Here is a 16659-nt window from a genome sequence, read left to right as displayed (position 1 = left end):
CAACAGCTGACGAGCTGCTGGCACAGCCCTGGTGCCTGGGACGTCCTCCCCCCCCCCGCCCCCCCCCCCCCCCGCCGTGCCCCTGATCCCGCTGCACGCAGGCACGAAGCTTGCACCCCCAAAACCCGTGTTCCCACGGCTAGGCGCCCGGGCAGGGGATGGGGGAGCCCCGGGGGAGCCGGCGGGGCGGAGAGGTGGCTGGGTGGGTTCCTCTCGCGTCCTCCCAGCCTGAAACTTGATGCAGTGGGAGAGGCTGGTCGCGAGATTAATTGGGCGTTCTCAAAAACCTGACGGTGGGGGGAAAGCGAGCAAGACGTGCTGCCTGCCTCCCAGCTCCGGTTCACTCCTCTGCGGAGCCGGCAGGCTAGGGAGGTGGGCAGGAGGGAGGCAGCGGCTGGGAGCCGGCAGAGCCATGATGCCCGCAGCTTTCGGGGCGCTGCTGGCCCTGCTGCCTCTCGCCTCGACGCTGCAGAGCCCAGGTAAGGCGGGGGGCCCTGCTGGGGGACTGGGGCGGAGCGGGGCGCTCCCCGTACCGAAAGGCACGGTGCCAATACCTTCCTCAAACCCGAGCAGCACTGTACGGCATGCAAAGGCTGCTTTTTATAGCCACCTTAACGCTATTGAAAACCAACCTACCCGGGAGAAGCCCGAGTGCGGGGAACCTCTTCTGCAAGAGCCCAGAGGCGCTGCCTGCCTGGGCGACGCGGGCTGACGCCCGCAGCAAGGTAGCGCGGCGTTTGAACCCAGCCCTGCGTTGCGGGCTCGTCGGTGCAGGGCTTCGAAGTGCCCTGGAAGCGTGCGGGTCTGAGCACTGGGGGCATACATACGTAGAGAGAAACAGGGTGATCTCCTGCCTGCCTGTGTCCTGCTGCCCGAGCCCTCCACCCGATAAAGGGATTTCTCTAATATAATGTTGCATCCCTCATAACGCAGAGCTGGGTTTTGGGGACGGCAGCGCGCAGAAGCGAGACCGTGCCTGTGGTTTGCAATCTCAGCTCCGCGCGGTGCAAAGCCGACTGCCAAAATGTTCGCAAGCCGCCATTATTATTTTCTCCTTTAACCTTCCTGAGCAACAGTAGAAAAATTGTTGTGCTGGTTTGCACCAGCGTAGCTGAAAGCTTTCAGCGGGTTTGTAACTGGGATCTTTGGACTGTCAGACAGGTAAGCCCCTCTCATCGGGGTATCGTTCCCGACTCCCAGACCTTCTCCCGCAGTTAGCGCGGCAGAGGTGGCAGAAGAGGAGCGGGAGCAATGACTCTCTCGCCTTAGCGATGCCGGAGGTAAGGGGGTAGGAAGGTCCGTGCAGACGCACACCCGTGTGCCAGGGCGGTGCCGAGTTGCACCAGGCGAGTTGCCGGCACAGGTTTGGGGCCGGGCAGACCGGCACGGTGTCCACGGCAGACGCACGGAGCAGCCAGGGCGAAGCCAGAGCGTCCCTCGGGGTGCGAGGGGGAGGAGTGGGTGCGAGGAGAAGCGCGGGCGCGAGCCAGCTGCCGCCAGCTGCAATGGGAAGGGCCGCTTGGCCCCAGCGGCGGTGACGGCAGCGCCTGTTTTCCTCCCCTCGCCCTAATTGCTGCCTCTCGCCCCCCCCGGCCGCCTCCGTCGGCGCCCGCCTGCCTGGGCGAGGGCCGTGCGCCCGGCCAGCTCCCCGGCATTACTGATTGCGTGCAGACTTGGAGGGGCTGAGGCCGCCGGGTTTTTTCCTTAGCTTGAAAGACAGATTAAGGTTCCCCTCCCCATCAGCTTTTCCCAAGTTCCCGCAGATCTATTCCCATGAGTCCCTTTCATTACACGGGAATTGGACTCCGGGGCTGGGCGTGCTGCAGAGCAAAGCCGCGACTGCAGCTCTGCCGCCCTGGCTCGGCTGCGGCGGCGCCGGCTGCCTTGCAGCGAGGACGCGGGTGCCGTGAGCAATTTGCTCTGCGATTAATGCAGCCGAGGGATCGTTTCCACAGGAAGCAAACGCCAAGATACCAAGATACCTAACAAGTGAATTTAGCATCCCGGTTCATCGCTAACCTTCCCTGCCTCCCCCTGCAGAGCAACGAAGAAATGCCCCTGGAAGCAGCGAGCGGCAGGGAACTCCTCTGGGGGCAGCGAGTCCCTCGCAGTCCCCCGCTGCCACTGTCCCGGCACGCGTTCGGGAGAGGCAGAAGACGGCAGCCCTGCCCTCCAGGGCTGGGGGAAGGTCACAGCCCCTTCCACCTACACAGCAGCAGATGTTAATGAAACATTAGGTGACGGTTCTGGCAGGTAGGCTTGGTTCCCATCAGGATGCTCCTATTGAACTTTGATGGGAAACCCCAACCGGTAAGGGAGGGACGGCAGCCAGCAGCGTCCCACGGTTCGCAGCACACCCCCCCGGGCGATTGCAGCCGCCGCCCCGGTGCGAGCAGCCCCATCCACCCCCCCTCTCTCTGCCAGCAGGTACCCGGCAGGGGGGCCGGCCCCCGGAACCCGACGAGCCGGCCCTGCGCCGCCTGTCCCACTACCTGCTGGCCCGCTACCAGAAGGGCACCCGGCCTGTGCGGGACTGGCGGACGACCACCAACGTGGCCATCGACCTCATGGTCTACGCCATCCTCAGCGTGGTGAGTCCTCCCCTCCCACCCCGCATGGGGCGGGGGCAGCTGCCTTCAGCGCGGGCAGCTTCTGCACGTCCACAGCAAGGGGAACGGTACCCGGTGCGCGGCATCCTCCCGGCACGCTCTGCCTGTCCTCCGGAGTGCCAGTGCCCCCTGGGCCGACACCGCGTCCTCTTCTTCCCGCAGGATGAGAAGAACCAGGTGCTGACCACCTACATCTGGTACAGGCAGGTGAGCAGATGGGACCATGCAAGCTTCGCCCCTCCCTCGCTGGGACGCCCCCGGGGCCGAGCACCCCTGCAAATACCGGTTTCCCCATGGGAGAGGCGTGCGGCCCCGCAGGAGCACAGCGAGGTCGAACCCGTCCCAGGGGATGACAAGACCTCTGTAGGGCACGAACCTCAAGGCACCGCTTTCGTGCTCTGTGCTTCGCACCACCGAGGGGCGCGAGAGCTGGAGGACGAGCCTTTCCTCCCTCCCGCGGATGAGGCTGAAGACTGGTTCCCACGGCGGGGTGCTAGCGTGGGTTCGGGTCCCGGCGGGGTGGAAGGGACCTTGCCCTCCAAGCCCCTCTCCCTCGTCCCCCAGCACTGGACGGACGAGTTCCTCAGGTGGGAGCCGGAGCGTTTCGACAACCTGACGCAGATCTCCCTCCCCGCCGAGAGCATCTGGGTGCCCGACATCCTCATCAACGAGTTGTGAGTGAGGTGAAGCCCCCGGGGCGGCGGCAGGCAGCCCGGGGTTCGGACCCCCCTCGCCCACCGCGGGCACGTGCCGCCCTGCGCTTTGTATTCCTGGCACAGAGCTGGCAGCCTCCCCGCATCGGGCGAGCTGCAGATGGGGAACGGCTTGGCAGCTGGGCCGCTTCCAGCGCTGGCTAACCGCGACCGTCGGTAATTACCCGCCCCGTGCCGGGGGTGGGATCCAGCTATCTGGAGAAAGGCTTTGTGAAGGCAGCACAATGCGAGGGCAGCTGCAGAGCCGCCGGCCCTTCCCACGAAGCCAGCCGGCGTCCTTCCCTGCTTTGCTGGGATTTAAGGTGTGCCCACCGGCTCCAGAGAGCCCCGGGACAAGGACACAAGCGCGCCCTGGGCTGGGCGAGGGCAGCAGCCCCGGGCAGCGCGGAGGTGATGCCAGGCAGGCGCGCGTGCGTGGGTACCGCCAACAAAGCGGCTCGAGGGGTGAGCCCCCGGCTCCTGAGCTCCTGAGCCCCCCTCCCAAACGCAGCTCGGCAGGCGGAGCCCCTGCCCCGAGTGCTCCCCAGCCCTGGTCTCTGTCCCTCGTGCCCCCCAGCGTGGACGTCGGCAAGTCCCCCCACGTCCCCTACGTCTACGTCGGCCACCACGGGGAGGTGCAGAACCTCAAACCCATCCAGGTGATGACCGCCTGCAGCCTGGACATCTACAACTTCCCCTTCGACGTCCAGAACTGCTCGCTCACCTTCACCAGCTGGCTGCACCACAGTGAGTGCGGGACCCCGGCGGGGGGAGCGGGCGGGACCTCCGCCGGGCCGCAGCTCGGTGCAGAAGGCAGCTCGTCCCTCTAGGTGGCCCCCGCGGATCGGGGATGCGTGCGGGGAGGGCAGGCGCCCAGCCCGGCGTGGAGGTGCCGGCAGCTGCCGGCGCTTCAGGCCGGGCACCCACTGGTCCTCACCTCCCCGCCGCCCCCCAGTCCGAGACATCAACCTCTCGCTGTGGCGGCAGCCGGAGCTGGTCAAGTTCGACCGGAGCGTCTTCATGAACCAGGGCGAGTGGGAGCTGCTCTACGTCCTCAGCTGCTTCCAGGAGTTCAGCGTCAAGAGCAGCGACAGCTACGCCGAGATGAAGTTCTACGTAAGGGTCTTCGGCCACCACGGTTCTCGGGGATGGGGCGCTTGAGGAAGGGTCTTGCCACCGCCCCCGTTGCCTGATCACCCAGCTGCTCCCTGCCAGGCTGCTCCTGCCCGCAGGCCGAGGCTCCCGGTGCCGAGCCCTTCCTCGGGCTCACCTTAGCGCATCCCACCAGTCCTCGCTTGCCTTGGCGGAGAGCTGCGCCAGCTCAGGCCCTCGCAGAGCCCTTCCTGTCTCTCTGCCCCGCAGGTAGTCATCCGGAGACGTCCCCTCTTCTACACCGTCAGCCTGCTGCTCCCCAGCATCTTCCTGATGGTTATGGACATCGTGGGCTTCTACCTACCTCCCAACAGTGGCGAGAGGGTCTCTTTCAAGATCACTCTCCTGCTGGGCTACTCGGTTTTCCTCATCATCGTATCCGACACCCTGCCAGCTACCGCGGTCGGCACCCCCTTGATAGGTAGGGCGGCGCTACCCGCCAAGCCAGCTGCCCCGGCAGTCCTGGGCCCGGGGCAGCAGGAGCTGCTGCTCCGTAGAGAGACCACAGCTCCCCTCGAGGGGTGGGCAGGGAGGGCGTGCTCGGGACCACGCTCTGTGCGTGAGCCTCTGCAGGCCACTCACCTGGCTGACTGTCTCCACAGGCATCTACTTTGTGGTGTGCATGGCGCTGCTCGTCATCAGCCTGACGGAGACCATCCTGATCGTGCGCCTGGTGCACAAGCAAGACCTGCAGCCCCACGTCCCCGACTGGGTGAAGCGCCTGCTGCTGGAACGAGCCACCGTCCTGCTCTGCATCCGGGACAGGAAGAAATTCGGCCAGAGCAGGACGCAGAGCTCGGACATCTCCAGGCAGGTGGAGAACAACGACAGCACAGGTAAGGGCTGCACAGAGAGGGCCCACGGGAATGGGAGGGGACTGGCCCCACGTAGCCACCTACGCCCACATAGCCCCTGTTTGCATGGCGATCCGGGCGCCTGGGCCACCCGCAGAAATCCCGGCTCCCTGTCTAAAGAGATTTCTCGTGCTTGCCTCTCTCCATCCCGCAGCCAAGCTGAACCACTACGGCTGTGAGGACCCTCGGGAGTGCGAGACGGCGGGGGGCTCGAGGCCCGCACCGGCCTTTGCCGGCCAGGCGGAGGGTTCCCCGCTGACGCACGGCCTCCTGCGCGAGATAGCCGCCATCCGCCAGTTCCTGGAGAAACGCGAGGAGTTTCGCGACGTCGCCCGCGAGTGGCTGCAAGTGGGCTACGTGTTGGACGTCCTGCTCTTCCGGGCGTACCTGGCGGCCGTCCTGGCCTACAGCGTCACGCTGGGCACCCTCTGGTCGGTGTGGCGGGACGCCTGAGCGGCGCCCGCCTTTTGGGGGCAGGAGGGGGGGACCTCAGGCGCTGCCTGGCTCCGCAGGCCGCTCCTCGGCTCCGGGTCTCACCGGTGCCGGCTGGCCCAGGCTGGCGCACCCACCGCCTTGGCCCCAGCTCCGGAGCCGCAGCACCTGAGCGGGGAGGCAGGGCTGAGGGGGTCCCACCGGGCACCCACGACCCCCGCCCGAGCCTTGCCCGTGCCCCCCCGCCCCAGCCCGGCCCGGCCGCCGCTTCAGCACCGCGGACAGCGGCCCCGCGCCTGCCGCCCGCCGGGGGTCCCCGCCGCCGCCCGGGGGTCCCCCGCCCTCACCCCGGCCGCCCGGGGGTCCCCCGCCCTCACCCCGGGGGTCCCCGCCGCCGCCCGGGGGTCCCCCGCCCTCACCCCGGCCGCCCGGGGGAAGCCCCCACCTCCCCGCCCCCTCCCCCGGCTCGTCGGGCTCCGTTCCCCCCCGCCCGGCCGCCGTGCAGGCTCGCCCGCAGGTCGCCATCGCGCTCCTGCCCGGCCGTACGGTTAAACCGGGAGCGAACCAGCGCCAGCCAACGGCGGACGAACCGGGCTGCAAACGGGGCCGGCTCCGCGGGCAGGCGGTGGTGGAAGAGACCCGCGGGGTCGCCGCTTGCTACCGCGGCTTTGGGCAGCCCCCTCCCTCCGCCCCGCCAGGGCAGAGGCGCGAGGCCGAGAGGAGAGAACCGCTGGCCGCGTCCCAGAGCAGGGAGTCGAGCCGAACGGCGAGATCTGCCCGACGCAGTACCCGCTCTCATTTCAGACCTGGGGGTGTCAGGGGGCTGCGACAGAGAGCACTGTCAGTGTTTTCAGGGTGGTCCCCGGCCCCGCCGTGCCTGCCCGAGACCCCGTAAAGGCACAGCTCGCTCGCCACGCCGGTAACGTACCTGAGCAACCAGCATGGGCGCCGTCCTCGGAAGCGCTGGAGATGACAGGAGGGCCCATCCCACGCTCTGGGAGCATCTTTGCGCGCGGTTGGGCTGCGGGCGGCGAGGCAGGGGTGGGTTGACAGCGCCTGGCTCTCCTACATCCCACCGGCCCTGGACCAAGGGCCTCACTCGCTGTCCCGGAGCCATCACCTGCAGGAAAACTCCCCGCTGAGTGACAGGGGGGCTGAGGACGGGTGGAGCGGGCTCCCGCCCACGCTAACGCGCTGACGGTCTGTAAGCGGCTGCCTATTGATGAGGTGTCCAGTTAAAGAGTTCGCGAGACACTAAATCAGCCCATTGATCCTGCCGAGATCGATGGTGCTACAGACCTGATCGCTGCAGCGGGCAATTAACACCCTCTGGATCGAGCCGCCTTCATGTAACATCAAACGCTCCAACAGACAAATCCAATGGGCCCATTGACCCGGGTGCGCGACGCCGCCCAGCCCGCGCGCTGGAGAGGGCGGCGGGACCCGCGAGCTGGCCTCGCCATCCCTCTGCCGCCCACTTGGGACCCCGGATGCCCCTCGGGACCCGCCGCGAGATGCTCACCTGTGCCGCCGCATCCCACGGGCCGCGTGGGTGGCTGCTCCGCCTTCCGTCCTTCCCTGTGCTAGGAAGCCATCCCGCGCCCGACCTGACCCCCTCGCGCCGCTCCGCGGCCCTTTCCCCCTGGAAGAGAAGGCCGCCCGTGCCGGAGGAAGGATCCAGGTTCTCCCTTCGCCCTCTTGCAGCTTCGGGAAGTGCCGCACGCGGGAAAAAGTTCCAGGCATCTCTCCGAGAGGAGCCTGGATTCTCCTCTTCAAAAGAAAAAAAATAAAATCAATAAATCTGAATCTAATCTACTAATAAAGGTTTAATGAGGACATAATGTTGATGGAACAGAACATTGTTGCAGCATAATCGCTCCCAGCTGCTGCGCAAGTGTGCAGACAAAGGCCCGGTCCTACGACAATTTCCCCGTCATTGTAATAACGCCTTTGTACCAGGCCGAACGCCGGAGAGGGGCTTCATCCCCCCTTCTCCCAGGGATGCTGCAAGCCGGCCGGCCGCTTGCAGCAAGGCCACCTCCGCTTGCCTGGACCGGGACCAAAGTCCTCCCGTCTGCCCAAAGCCTCCCTGGCAGGGCTGGGCCGGGGGGAAGCTCTGGGAGGCAGGGATCGCCACCAGGACCTCGGGGCGGGCTCACGGCCCCCCAGACCTGCCGGGAAGCCCTAGGGCACAGGACAAGCCCGGCCTCGACGCCGGCACGTGCGGCGGCCCGGCACGCGTCACCCATCCCTGGAAAAACAAGCGATGCTTTGCATCCGGAGACTCCGACCGTGCCCTAATTAACGTTTAAGTGCATCGTAACGCCCAGGCGGGCGGCGGGCAGCCCCTGCGGGGCGCGGGCACGGCCGGGCGACGCCGGCAGCACCCTCCTGGCCTCGCCGCAGCACGCCGTACGGTTTGCCGCGGCACAAAAGGAGTGCCGGCGCTGCTGTTAATGTAGTCAGTAAATAAATAAAGGAGGGCTTAAGCTTAGTGTACAGCAATCAGTCGAGAACTACAGGATAATTAACGCAGCGGGGGGCCAGACTACTCCGCAGTCAGGTTTAAATGAACGAGTTCACTTTCATTGAGGCAAACTTGCTCAGCTCCCTGGTGAGCCGCGCAGGCAGGCAGGCAGGCAGGGGCGCGGGCAGCGCGCCATGGGACGGGGAGGCGAGCGTCCCGGGACGAGGGCCGCGGGTTTGCTCCCCGTCCGCGGGGACGTCGGCATCCCCGCGTCCCGGGGGCGCTCCCCGTCCGTCAGGGGTGGGTTAGGGACGGGGCCCCCCACCGCAGCCCCGGGGAGCCGCGCAGGCACCCCAAACTCACCGCCGTGCGTCCCCCCGCGGCTCGCCCCGAGCCGGTGGCATGCATCCTTCCTCCTCCTCCTCCTCCTCCTCCTCCCAGCAGGCACGGGCACAGGAACGGGAGACGGCAGGCCGAGACAACGGAATTAACTTTATTGGTTCTTGTTTTGTTTTCTAACTGCAGATTCAAGGTATACAACTGAACACTGCTATTTTCCTTATGAGACTTATAAATAAAAATACAAAAAATGTTCACTACAAAAAAATCTACTGTTAGTAGGATGTAAAAAATATTCTCTTTGCTATAGAAGGCACGAACTTCACTTAGTGACACATGGAGAGAAAAAAACCTGCAGCAGTATATTCTTCTTCTTCTTTTTTTTTTGTCTTTTTTTTTTTTCCTCTGTCAGAAACACTGAAGTCTTACAAAGAAATGCATCTGAATCTACACAGGACGAAGGCAGATGCGGAGAGCTGCAACTAGGAGACACCACAACTGTGTTTTTTTTGTTTTTTTTTTTGTTTTTTTTCTTTATTTTTCAGGAAACTTTTAGCTAACGGCATCTGTGGCTAGAGGACAGAGAGGACTCGCAAGCAGAACCGCAAGGGAGCGAACGGCGAGGGGAGAGGGAGGAAGTCGTACAAAAAATAGGGGCCGATAGATACTCTGAGAAAACCAAAGGGGGGCTTGGGCACCTTCTGCGCCCGGGCTCAGAGAGGTGCTGAGGTAGACGGAACGAGGACAGCGACGGACCCGAACCACGAGCGGCAACACAGAGCAACGGGACGGGCAGGCGGGCGCTCACGACACCGACGACAAGCCAGGGGAGAGGGAGCCCGGGGCCGCGGGGCCCCGCGGGGCGCTTGGTCCTCACTGCTATGATACACATATATATACTTATATATATATGGAGGGGCGGCGGGGGCTGCGCCGCGGCTCGCCACGCCACGGCAAAGAGAGGCGGGGACGCGCGCCCGGGGCACCGCGGCATCGCTCCATCACCGACCCCGACGCCGTCGCAGCCGGGAAGCTGCGGCACTAAGGGAGCGAGGGAAGGAGGGGGCCGGCGGGACGGGAGGGGAGGTTAAAGCAAAAAAAAAAAAGCCACGTGAGCTCGGCCGCGTGCTCCGCAGCACCCGCAGCGCCGGTGCGCCGCGGGCAGGGCCCGCGCACGCGCCAGAAATTGCAGCAACTTTCCGTGTGAAAGAACTGTGTTTTGTTTTTTTTTAACTTTTTTTTCCCTTTTTTTTTTTTTTTTTTTTTTTCCCCTTCTTCTTAGGCACAACAATTAAACGAGCCGTTCTCCACAGTCACATCCCGGATTGTACAACAGCGGCGTCCACCCCGTGCGGCGCAGCAAAGGTCCCGCATGCAGGGGCGCGCGTGCGAAGCCGGACCGGGGTGCGAGGGAGGATGCTGCGCCCGCAGCCGCATCCCTGCTCGGTGCCAGGAGAGGCGGGACGGGCTCTGCCGGGACCGGCAGCCCCCAGCAAGGGGGGCGATCCGCGTCCCTCCAAACCACATCCAGACACCGTCCCGCTCCCCCCGACTCTTTCCCCCCCTTCTCACCCAAACGCAGCAAAACGGCAAATAAAAAGCCGCGGCCACAAGCGCTGCGCGGGATGGAAACCGCAGAGCCCGCTTCCGCGACCACGAAGGAGAAACACAACAAAAACGAACACAAGAGGTAGCTTCAGAACCGACACCCCCGGCCCCGCGGGGCCGGGCAAAAAATACCAGTTTTGGTAAGGATAATGCACAACGGGAGGCCGGCAGGGACGCTGCCGCCGCGCCGCCCCTCCACCGCCAGCACCGGGCACGCGGCTCGCGCCTTCCCGGCCACGCCGCCCCCCGTCCCCCCCAAATCAATAAAAGCTCATGAGGTCACAAAAAAACGAGGTAATTTCAAGTAAAACGTGCTAAACGCGGAAATATTCCAAAAGAAAGTTCAAAAAAACCGAACGAAAAGCAAAAAAACCGGTGAGCGAAGCCACCTGCCACCCCTCGCTCGCGGGCTCCTGCAGCGGAGGGCTGGGCAAAAAACCACACTCGGCACCTTCCAGGCACCCCGAATTAGCAGAAAAAAGAGGATCCCTCCGCTCAGAGCGACGCCGCGCGCTGGCGGCACCCACGCCGGCACCGAGCCGCGCGTCACCAAACCGGCCGCGTCTCCCCGCGGGGGGGGTTTCGCCCTTGCCCCCGGGAAGGCGGGGAAGGAAGGGGAAATGCATAGAGAGGTCTTTGGTCAGGGGGAGGGCGGCAGCCTCCGGGCACCCCTCGCGCCCACCCAGACCCGGGCAGCACCGCAAGGCCTCGGCTGGCACCCGGTTCCCTACCCCCAAACACCCTCCTGCGGCCGGGATCCCCCCCCCCCCCCGAGGCCGTCCTCACCGGACGCTGGCGCCCTCCCACCTGCAACGCCACAGCCCGGGAGCGTGGGAACCCTCCCGAAACGGGGGCCGAGCCCCACACGGAGCCGTGCCCACGTGTGAGCTCGGCTCCTCAGCGGGGCATCCACGGTGGGCCCTATGCGGTGGACAGAGGAAACGAGAAATGAAAGCCTTCCCAAGGCACCGGCCACTCGTGCGCTTTCGGGGAAGCGTGCCGCTCCTACACGGGCGGGCTTCCCGGCAGCAGCGGCGATGGAGGAGCCGGCCGGGAAGCCAATTCTCCGGGGGCTGCCAGGGGCAAAGGCTGCCCCGCAGCGAGGGTGCCAGGGCAGCGGGTGCACGAGCGGCCGGGGAGGGGGAGCGGCCGGGGCTGGGGAAGGGGCTGGTGCATCCCCCCGCCCCGGCGCGAGCCGCAGGATCCTTCTGGCGAGAAGCAGCGAACGAGAACCGAAAACAAACAAGGCCGTGGACGCTGCGGGTTTGGTGGGGTTTTTTTTTTGCCCAGTCCTCCGCCACTTGGCCCCGCCGCCCCTGCGCCTCCTCCCTCAGACGTAGCAGAGGTAGAGATAGGTCTTCTCTATCCGCCAGTCGGTGGGGATCTCCTCCGGCTTGTGGCCCTTCATGTGCTTCTGCATGGCGGAGAGGCTGGGGCAGTACTCCAGGCAAATGGTGCACTGGTAGGGGGAAGCGCCATTGTGGGTCCGAAGGTGTTTGATCATGGCCGAGTAGTCCCGGGAGCGCTGGTGGCACAGCTTGCACTCGAAGGGCTTCTCGCCTGCGGGAGAGAGGGAGACGGGGGCGTCAGCGGGGGCTCGGGGCCTCCGGGCGGTAATTAACTGCCCGGCATCGACGCTGCCGCGGCGGGCGCAGCCGATAACCGAGTAATGAACAGCAAAACCGATCTCTCTATTGATCCTCTATTTACAATGGCTACGTGCTGGCGCATCCGACGATTCGTTCTCCGCGGCCGCCGCCCTGGTCCACGCTGCTGGCGTCTCCGCCGGGGGACCGCTTCGGCACCGCCGGCCTCACCGGAGGCCCCCCCCCCCCCGCAGCACGTACCTGTGTGGACCCGGTAGTGGGTCTCCAGCTGGTGCTTGAGGCTGAACTTCTTGCCGCAGCCGTTGCACTCGTAGGGCTTCTCGCCGGTGTGGATGCGCTTGTGGCCCTTGAGGGTGCTCTCGTCCCGGAAGCAGCTGCCGCAGAACTCGCACTCGTAGGGGTGGTCGCCTGCAAGCACACGCGCGCGTCAGAGCCACCGTCGCGGCCACCGCGCCATGCCAAAGCTAGCGCCCCGGCCTGCCTTTGCCTCCGGCACCCGCCGCCGCCATCCCGAGGGACGGAGCATCCCAGCTACCCCAGCACGGCCCGCCAGTCTCCGCATCCCCGTGCGGAGGGGACGCTCGGCTCCGCAGCGGGGAAGAGACCGGAGGGTGCCGCGAGCCTCCCGCCACCAATTCCCGGGCTCTTCACCAGGCATCGCCGGCACAGACCCGGCCCCGGGCGTCTCCCCCGCTCCAGACCGGGCGGCTGATAAATGAACTCCGGTTCGGCACCGAAGGCAGAATGATTTGAAGGAAAGGTGAGGGCTCCAGCTACTTATTTATTACAGCCGCGAAGGCAAGGACAATAAAGATAGATTGATCGTCCGAGACTTTGTTCATGAATATTTAAATATTACTGATTTGTCTTGTCACTGTAATTACAATTTCTCTGTGCCGCATATCCTACAAGCACAGTTTATGGTAAAGAATGGCCAACTGTATTTCACTTGTCCTGCTGCAGATGTGCGGAGCTGCCAAGCGTGTAATGTTCCCCGCATTTCATACATTTTCTTCAGCTGTGAAGGCTTAAGTCATCCACAATGACCTACGTTTTTTCATTATCCCCGTGTCAAACTGCACTCGTGCCTGGGCATAAATTGTCCTTCTCGTTATATACTCACATGCCTGCGCTTTCGCTTCCTCTTTAAAATGATATTTTACTCTCTCCCCGTGTGCCGCAGCCGAGACCTGCGGCCCCTCGCCCCCTCCCGCCGCTGCTGCTGGGCACCCGAGGAGGAGGAGGAGGCGGCGGCGGCTCGGGACGCGTTTCGGACCCCCCTCAAAGGCGAGCCGGGTGCTGCCTGGGGGCAGCTGCGCTTCGCCTCCCCACGCCCAATTCCAAATTATCGCCTCGGTTTTCGAGCCTGTCGTCCAAGGCAGCGATTTGCAGCCAGAGGCAGACGGCGTTTCCACGTGCTGGGTTTTTCGGAGGAGCCGTGTAAATGGGAGCTGCGGCCCCCGGCGGGCTCCGGCCCCGGGAGGAGCGCGAGCATCCCGCATCCGCGCGGGATGAAACCACGCGGCACGATTGAACACCCCTGAAGCGCCGATGATGCCGGTGTTCTTTCACAGCCAGGAGCTGCTAAAGCGGCAGAGGTTGGGGTGGGACACGCAGGGCCCGACCCGCAGCCCAGGTCACCGGATTACCGGCTATAAACAGCTCCAGCGCTCGGCATTAACGTGCTTATCATCAGCACGCGATTCCCGTTTCCCACGTCGGGACCCCGAGCCCAGGCACACGCGTGGGTCTGGCAGCCGCCGGCCGCAGCCCGGATGGAGCGACCCTCCCCTCGCGCTGCCCGCGTGTCCCCCCAGCAGCCGCTTTTACGTCCCCTTTGGAGGCTGTCTGCACGCGCTCTGCTTAAGGGGAGAAAGGAGGAGGGGTGCCCCGACTCGGCACGCCTTTTCCTCCCTGCCGGCAATAAAAGCGCAGCCGAGGAAGGCGCGGGAGCCTCCAGCTCGCCAGGGCAAAGGGTGGGCGAGGAGCGCGTCACCCACGCAGCTGCAGAGAGCCGTGGCGCCGGCCGCGAGGCACGGCAGGGCTGCGAAGCACTGGGCAGGCTCCCCCCGCACGACCCCGCTCGTCCCCCAAGGATTTGCTTTCTCCTGCGCTGGGGGGTTTTGCAGCTGGACCCGAGTGACGGCGCTCACCGTGCGGCCGGGACCTCTCCCCCCTGCCCTCCCCTGGCCCTGCCTGGGGACCTGCCCAGGGATGCTGGCGGAGGAGCCGGGGACACGGCGCGAGGCGGTCCAAGCCCCGCTCTCCCACGCCGGGCCCTGCCCCGGTGGGCTGCGCCACCGAAGCACCAGCTACACGTAGCGCAGGTCGCCCTAATCCCATTAGGGCCGAGCACCAGCTGATTATGTGCATCTACCGCCTGTAAGCCGATGAAGCGGGTACGATCGCACATCCCTTAAGAAGGTCACGTGTCGCCTTACACCGGATCAACTTATTACACGCGGCTTTTTTTTCCCGTTTCATTTTTCAAATCCAAACAACCTCAGCTGCAGTCGCCTCGACACTTTTAAGACAATTTCACCTTTCTTTTCCCTTTGTTTTTTTTTTTTTTTTTTTTTTTTACAAATGGGGAGAAGCCTGCCCTGGGCGCCCGAGCGGCGAGCACCCCGGCGGCGGAGCCGTCGTACCTGTGTGGGAGCGGAGGTGCCTCTTGAGCGCGGTGTGGCTGGGGAAGGTGCGGTTGCACTCGCTGCAGATGTAGCTGCGCACCCCGGCGTGCACCTCCATGTGCTGCTGCAGGGCGCTCTGCGTCTGGAACCGCTTGCCACACAGCAGGCAGAAAACGGCCATGTCCGTACCTGCCAGAGAGGGAGAGATCCGACTTAGGCAGCGCCCGGCACCCAGGACCCCCGTCCCGCTATCCCACCGCCCCGCCACGTGTTCGGGGTCCCCCCGCTCCCTCCTGGCGGCAGGGGGGACCCTGAGAGCTGCGGGGCTCTGGGTGTCGCTGAAGTCCCCGGCGGTGGGACGCTGGCCACCTCGACCCTGCTGCTGCTGGCCCCACGGGGGGAATGCAGGCAGAGGGCAGGGGGCTTTTATTGCACTGGAGGCAGCTGGAAGCCCCAGCCCTGTGACCCCCAGGGATGCCCAAACGCAAGGCAGCTGTTGGGTGATCACCGCAACCCCACGCACCTGCAAGAGCTGCCGAGCTCAGACCGCTCCATGCCTGGCGAAAGGGGGCCCCGGGAAACAAAACACCCCGCAAAGCCGCCCCGGGGAGCAGGGGCTGGATGCAAGAGGGCGACGTGCCTGCCCCTGCGCGGCGCGCGGTCCCGAGCCCTAACGCAAAGACAAGCTCCGTCCTGCCAGCCGCAGGCGCGGGTATAAAGCCGGCTGCATCAGCCCAACGGCAAAAGCAGGGAAAAAACCCAACCCCGGATACTTACGCACCGTCAATAAAAATATCAGGCCTTTGTGTTATTAAACACTTTGCTTTCGTTTACGCGCAGCTGATTGTTCAGAACCTACGAGTCAGTGCAAATTGTATTACGCGGGGAGATTAAGCAAATAAATGCTAGCTTTTTGGAGACATTAAAACGCGAGGACTATGGAAATAAAATTACCTAGAAAATTGTATTAGCAATTCATTAGCAGCAGCAAGATGTTCAAGGTAACCGACGGATCTGCGCCGCCTTTAGGAACAGCAGGGGCGGGGGGGCTGCTCGCCGCGCTGCCAAAAGCAGCCCGGGGGAACCCGGCGGCGAGGCGGAGTCGCCGGAGGGGAGCCCGCCGGGACCACCGCGCCACGGGGCAGGGGAACGGCGGGCGGCAGGCACCCGCCGCGGCGGCGGCGTGGTCCTGCCTGGCGCGCAGGCAGGTGCCAGCAAAGGATGCTCCCCCCGAAGGATGCCGGCGGCGCCCTCCTGGCCAGCCCCGCGCCTCCAGCCCGGGGACCAGCTGGGTGACGGGCATCCCAGAGAGCACCTGGGTGCGCATCGTCACCCGCCCCGGCGTCGTGCCATCATCCGCCGTGCCGTGGTAGCACGCCGCGGCCGGCTCTGCCCTGTGGCTCCGAGGACGCAAGGAGCCGCCAGGAGGGATGCTCAGTCGCAGCCTCGGCAAGGCACGCAGCGGGCTGCCCAGAAACGCTCTGAAATCTGAAAAAAACCCCTAGCGAAATGGGAATAAAAGCAGCGAGAGAGGCGGCCCTGCACGGGAGCGGCCTTTCTCCCTCCGCAGGGATTTATCCCGGGGGGGTGCGGGCTCACGCGCCCCCCACGCAGCTGCGGACAAAACGCTCCCGAGACAAAAAAAAAAAAAAAAAAAAAAAAAAAAAATTAAAAAAAAGCGGCCAGCCCCGAACGGGCCGTGCAAAGCAAATCCCGAGAGGTATGCGGCCCCGCGGCCCTCGGCGGCCCCGGCGGTGACAGCAGGACGGGTCAAAGGTCCCCGGGGCTGAGCCCCCAGCGCCGCGGCCAGCTGCGGAGCGGAGGCCCCGGCCGGCGGGACGCCGGCCCCGATAAATCTGCCGCCAGCGGCCCCCGCTGAGGCCGGGGACAATGGGCTCCCGCGGGGGCGGAGGGCAGGACAATGCCGCCGGGCCGGCGCGCGGGGCCGTAACAAATCCTCCCTGGCACCGTAGGGCCCTCATTTGTGAAACTAATTGGCCCCCGCTTGAAAAAAAACCGGGCCGACTCCGGCAGCCGCAGCGATGGGGACGAGCTGCCTCGTGCACGCACGGGGGACGCAACCGGCTGGTCCACGGGGACGGCGCTCGTCCCCCCGGAGCTGGGCATCCCCCCGGGCTGCTGCTTGCCGGGGCCCTCAAAAGGCATTTTTTTAATTCTTTTGTTTTTAGGTAACGCACCAGTAAATAAACAGACACCCCAAAGGGGGGAGGTTGATGTGCACCGGCACTAGCCACCCTCCAAGAGCAGA

At 64.9% G+C, this 16659-nt stretch overlaps 2 protein-coding genes across 4 annotated transcripts in view; one reads left to right on the top strand and one right to left on the bottom strand.

The window, feature by feature from the left end:
• Window positions 1-214: 214 nt before the first annotated feature.
• On the top strand, window positions 215-6037 carry HTR3A (5-hydroxytryptamine receptor 3A). Of its 2 annotated transcripts, none has more exons than XM_087778404.1 (9): window positions 215-479; window positions 2428-2591; window positions 2772-2816; window positions 3174-3283; window positions 3879-4048; window positions 4257-4417; window positions 4664-4874; window positions 5056-5289; window positions 5462-6037. In XM_087778404.1, the coding sequence occupies exons 1-9, from the start codon at window positions 239-241 to the stop codon at window positions 5758-5760; spliced, it is 1635 nt and encodes a 544-aa protein (XP_087634530.1). In that variant the 5' UTR covers window positions 215-238; the 3' UTR covers window positions 5761-6037. The 2 variants fall into 2 exon arrangements, with proteins under 2 accessions (XP_087634530.1, XP_087634528.1); XM_087778402.1 differs by having other exon boundaries at window positions 2425-2591.
• A 3011-nt stretch (window positions 6038-9048) lies between these two features.
• The window catches only part of ZBTB16 (zinc finger and BTB domain containing 16), a 63196-nt gene continuing 55585 nt past the window's right edge, over window positions 9049-16659 (bottom strand). For both annotated transcript variants that reach the window (XM_087778398.1, XM_087778399.1), the window contains exons 5-7: window positions 14409-14579; window positions 12001-12168; window positions 9049-11713 (exon numbers count right to left, since the gene is read on the bottom strand). In XM_087778398.1, coding sequence (XP_087634524.1) covers window positions 11484-11713; window positions 12001-12168; window positions 14409-14579 — 569 coding nt within the window. In that variant the 3' untranslated portion in view covers window positions 9049-11483. The remainder of the gene's footprint in view (window positions 11714-12000; window positions 12169-14408; window positions 14580-16659) is intronic.

Source organism: Nipponia nippon, unplaced genomic scaffold, assembly GCF_047370975.1.
Source record: "Nipponia nippon isolate SJK-2023a ecotype South Korea unplaced genomic scaffold, ASM4737097v1 scaffold_43, whole genome shotgun sequence".
In the NCBI taxonomy this organism is placed as follows: Eukaryota; Metazoa; Chordata; class Aves; order Pelecaniformes; family Threskiornithidae; genus Nipponia; species Nipponia nippon.
Note: the sequence above shows the minus strand (reverse complement) of the source record. Positions and strands in the feature narration are given on the sequence as shown.

What these genes read in the sequence shown, in the direction of transcription:
- HTR3A (XM_087778402.1), top strand. Translation starts at nt 239, where the DNA reads ATGCAGTGGGAGAGGCTGGTCGCGAGATTAATTGGGCGTTCTCAAAAA. An exon ending in CCTACATCTGGTACAGGCAG is followed by an intron (nt 2,817 to 3,173) that starts GTGAGCAGATGG and finishes CTCGTCCCCCAG; the next exon opens with CACTGGACGGACGAGTTCCT. An exon ending in ACGCCGAGATGAAGTTCTAC is followed by an intron (nt 4,418 to 4,663) that starts GTAAGGGTCTTC and finishes TCTGCCCCGCAG; the next exon opens with GTAGTCATCCGGAGACGTCC.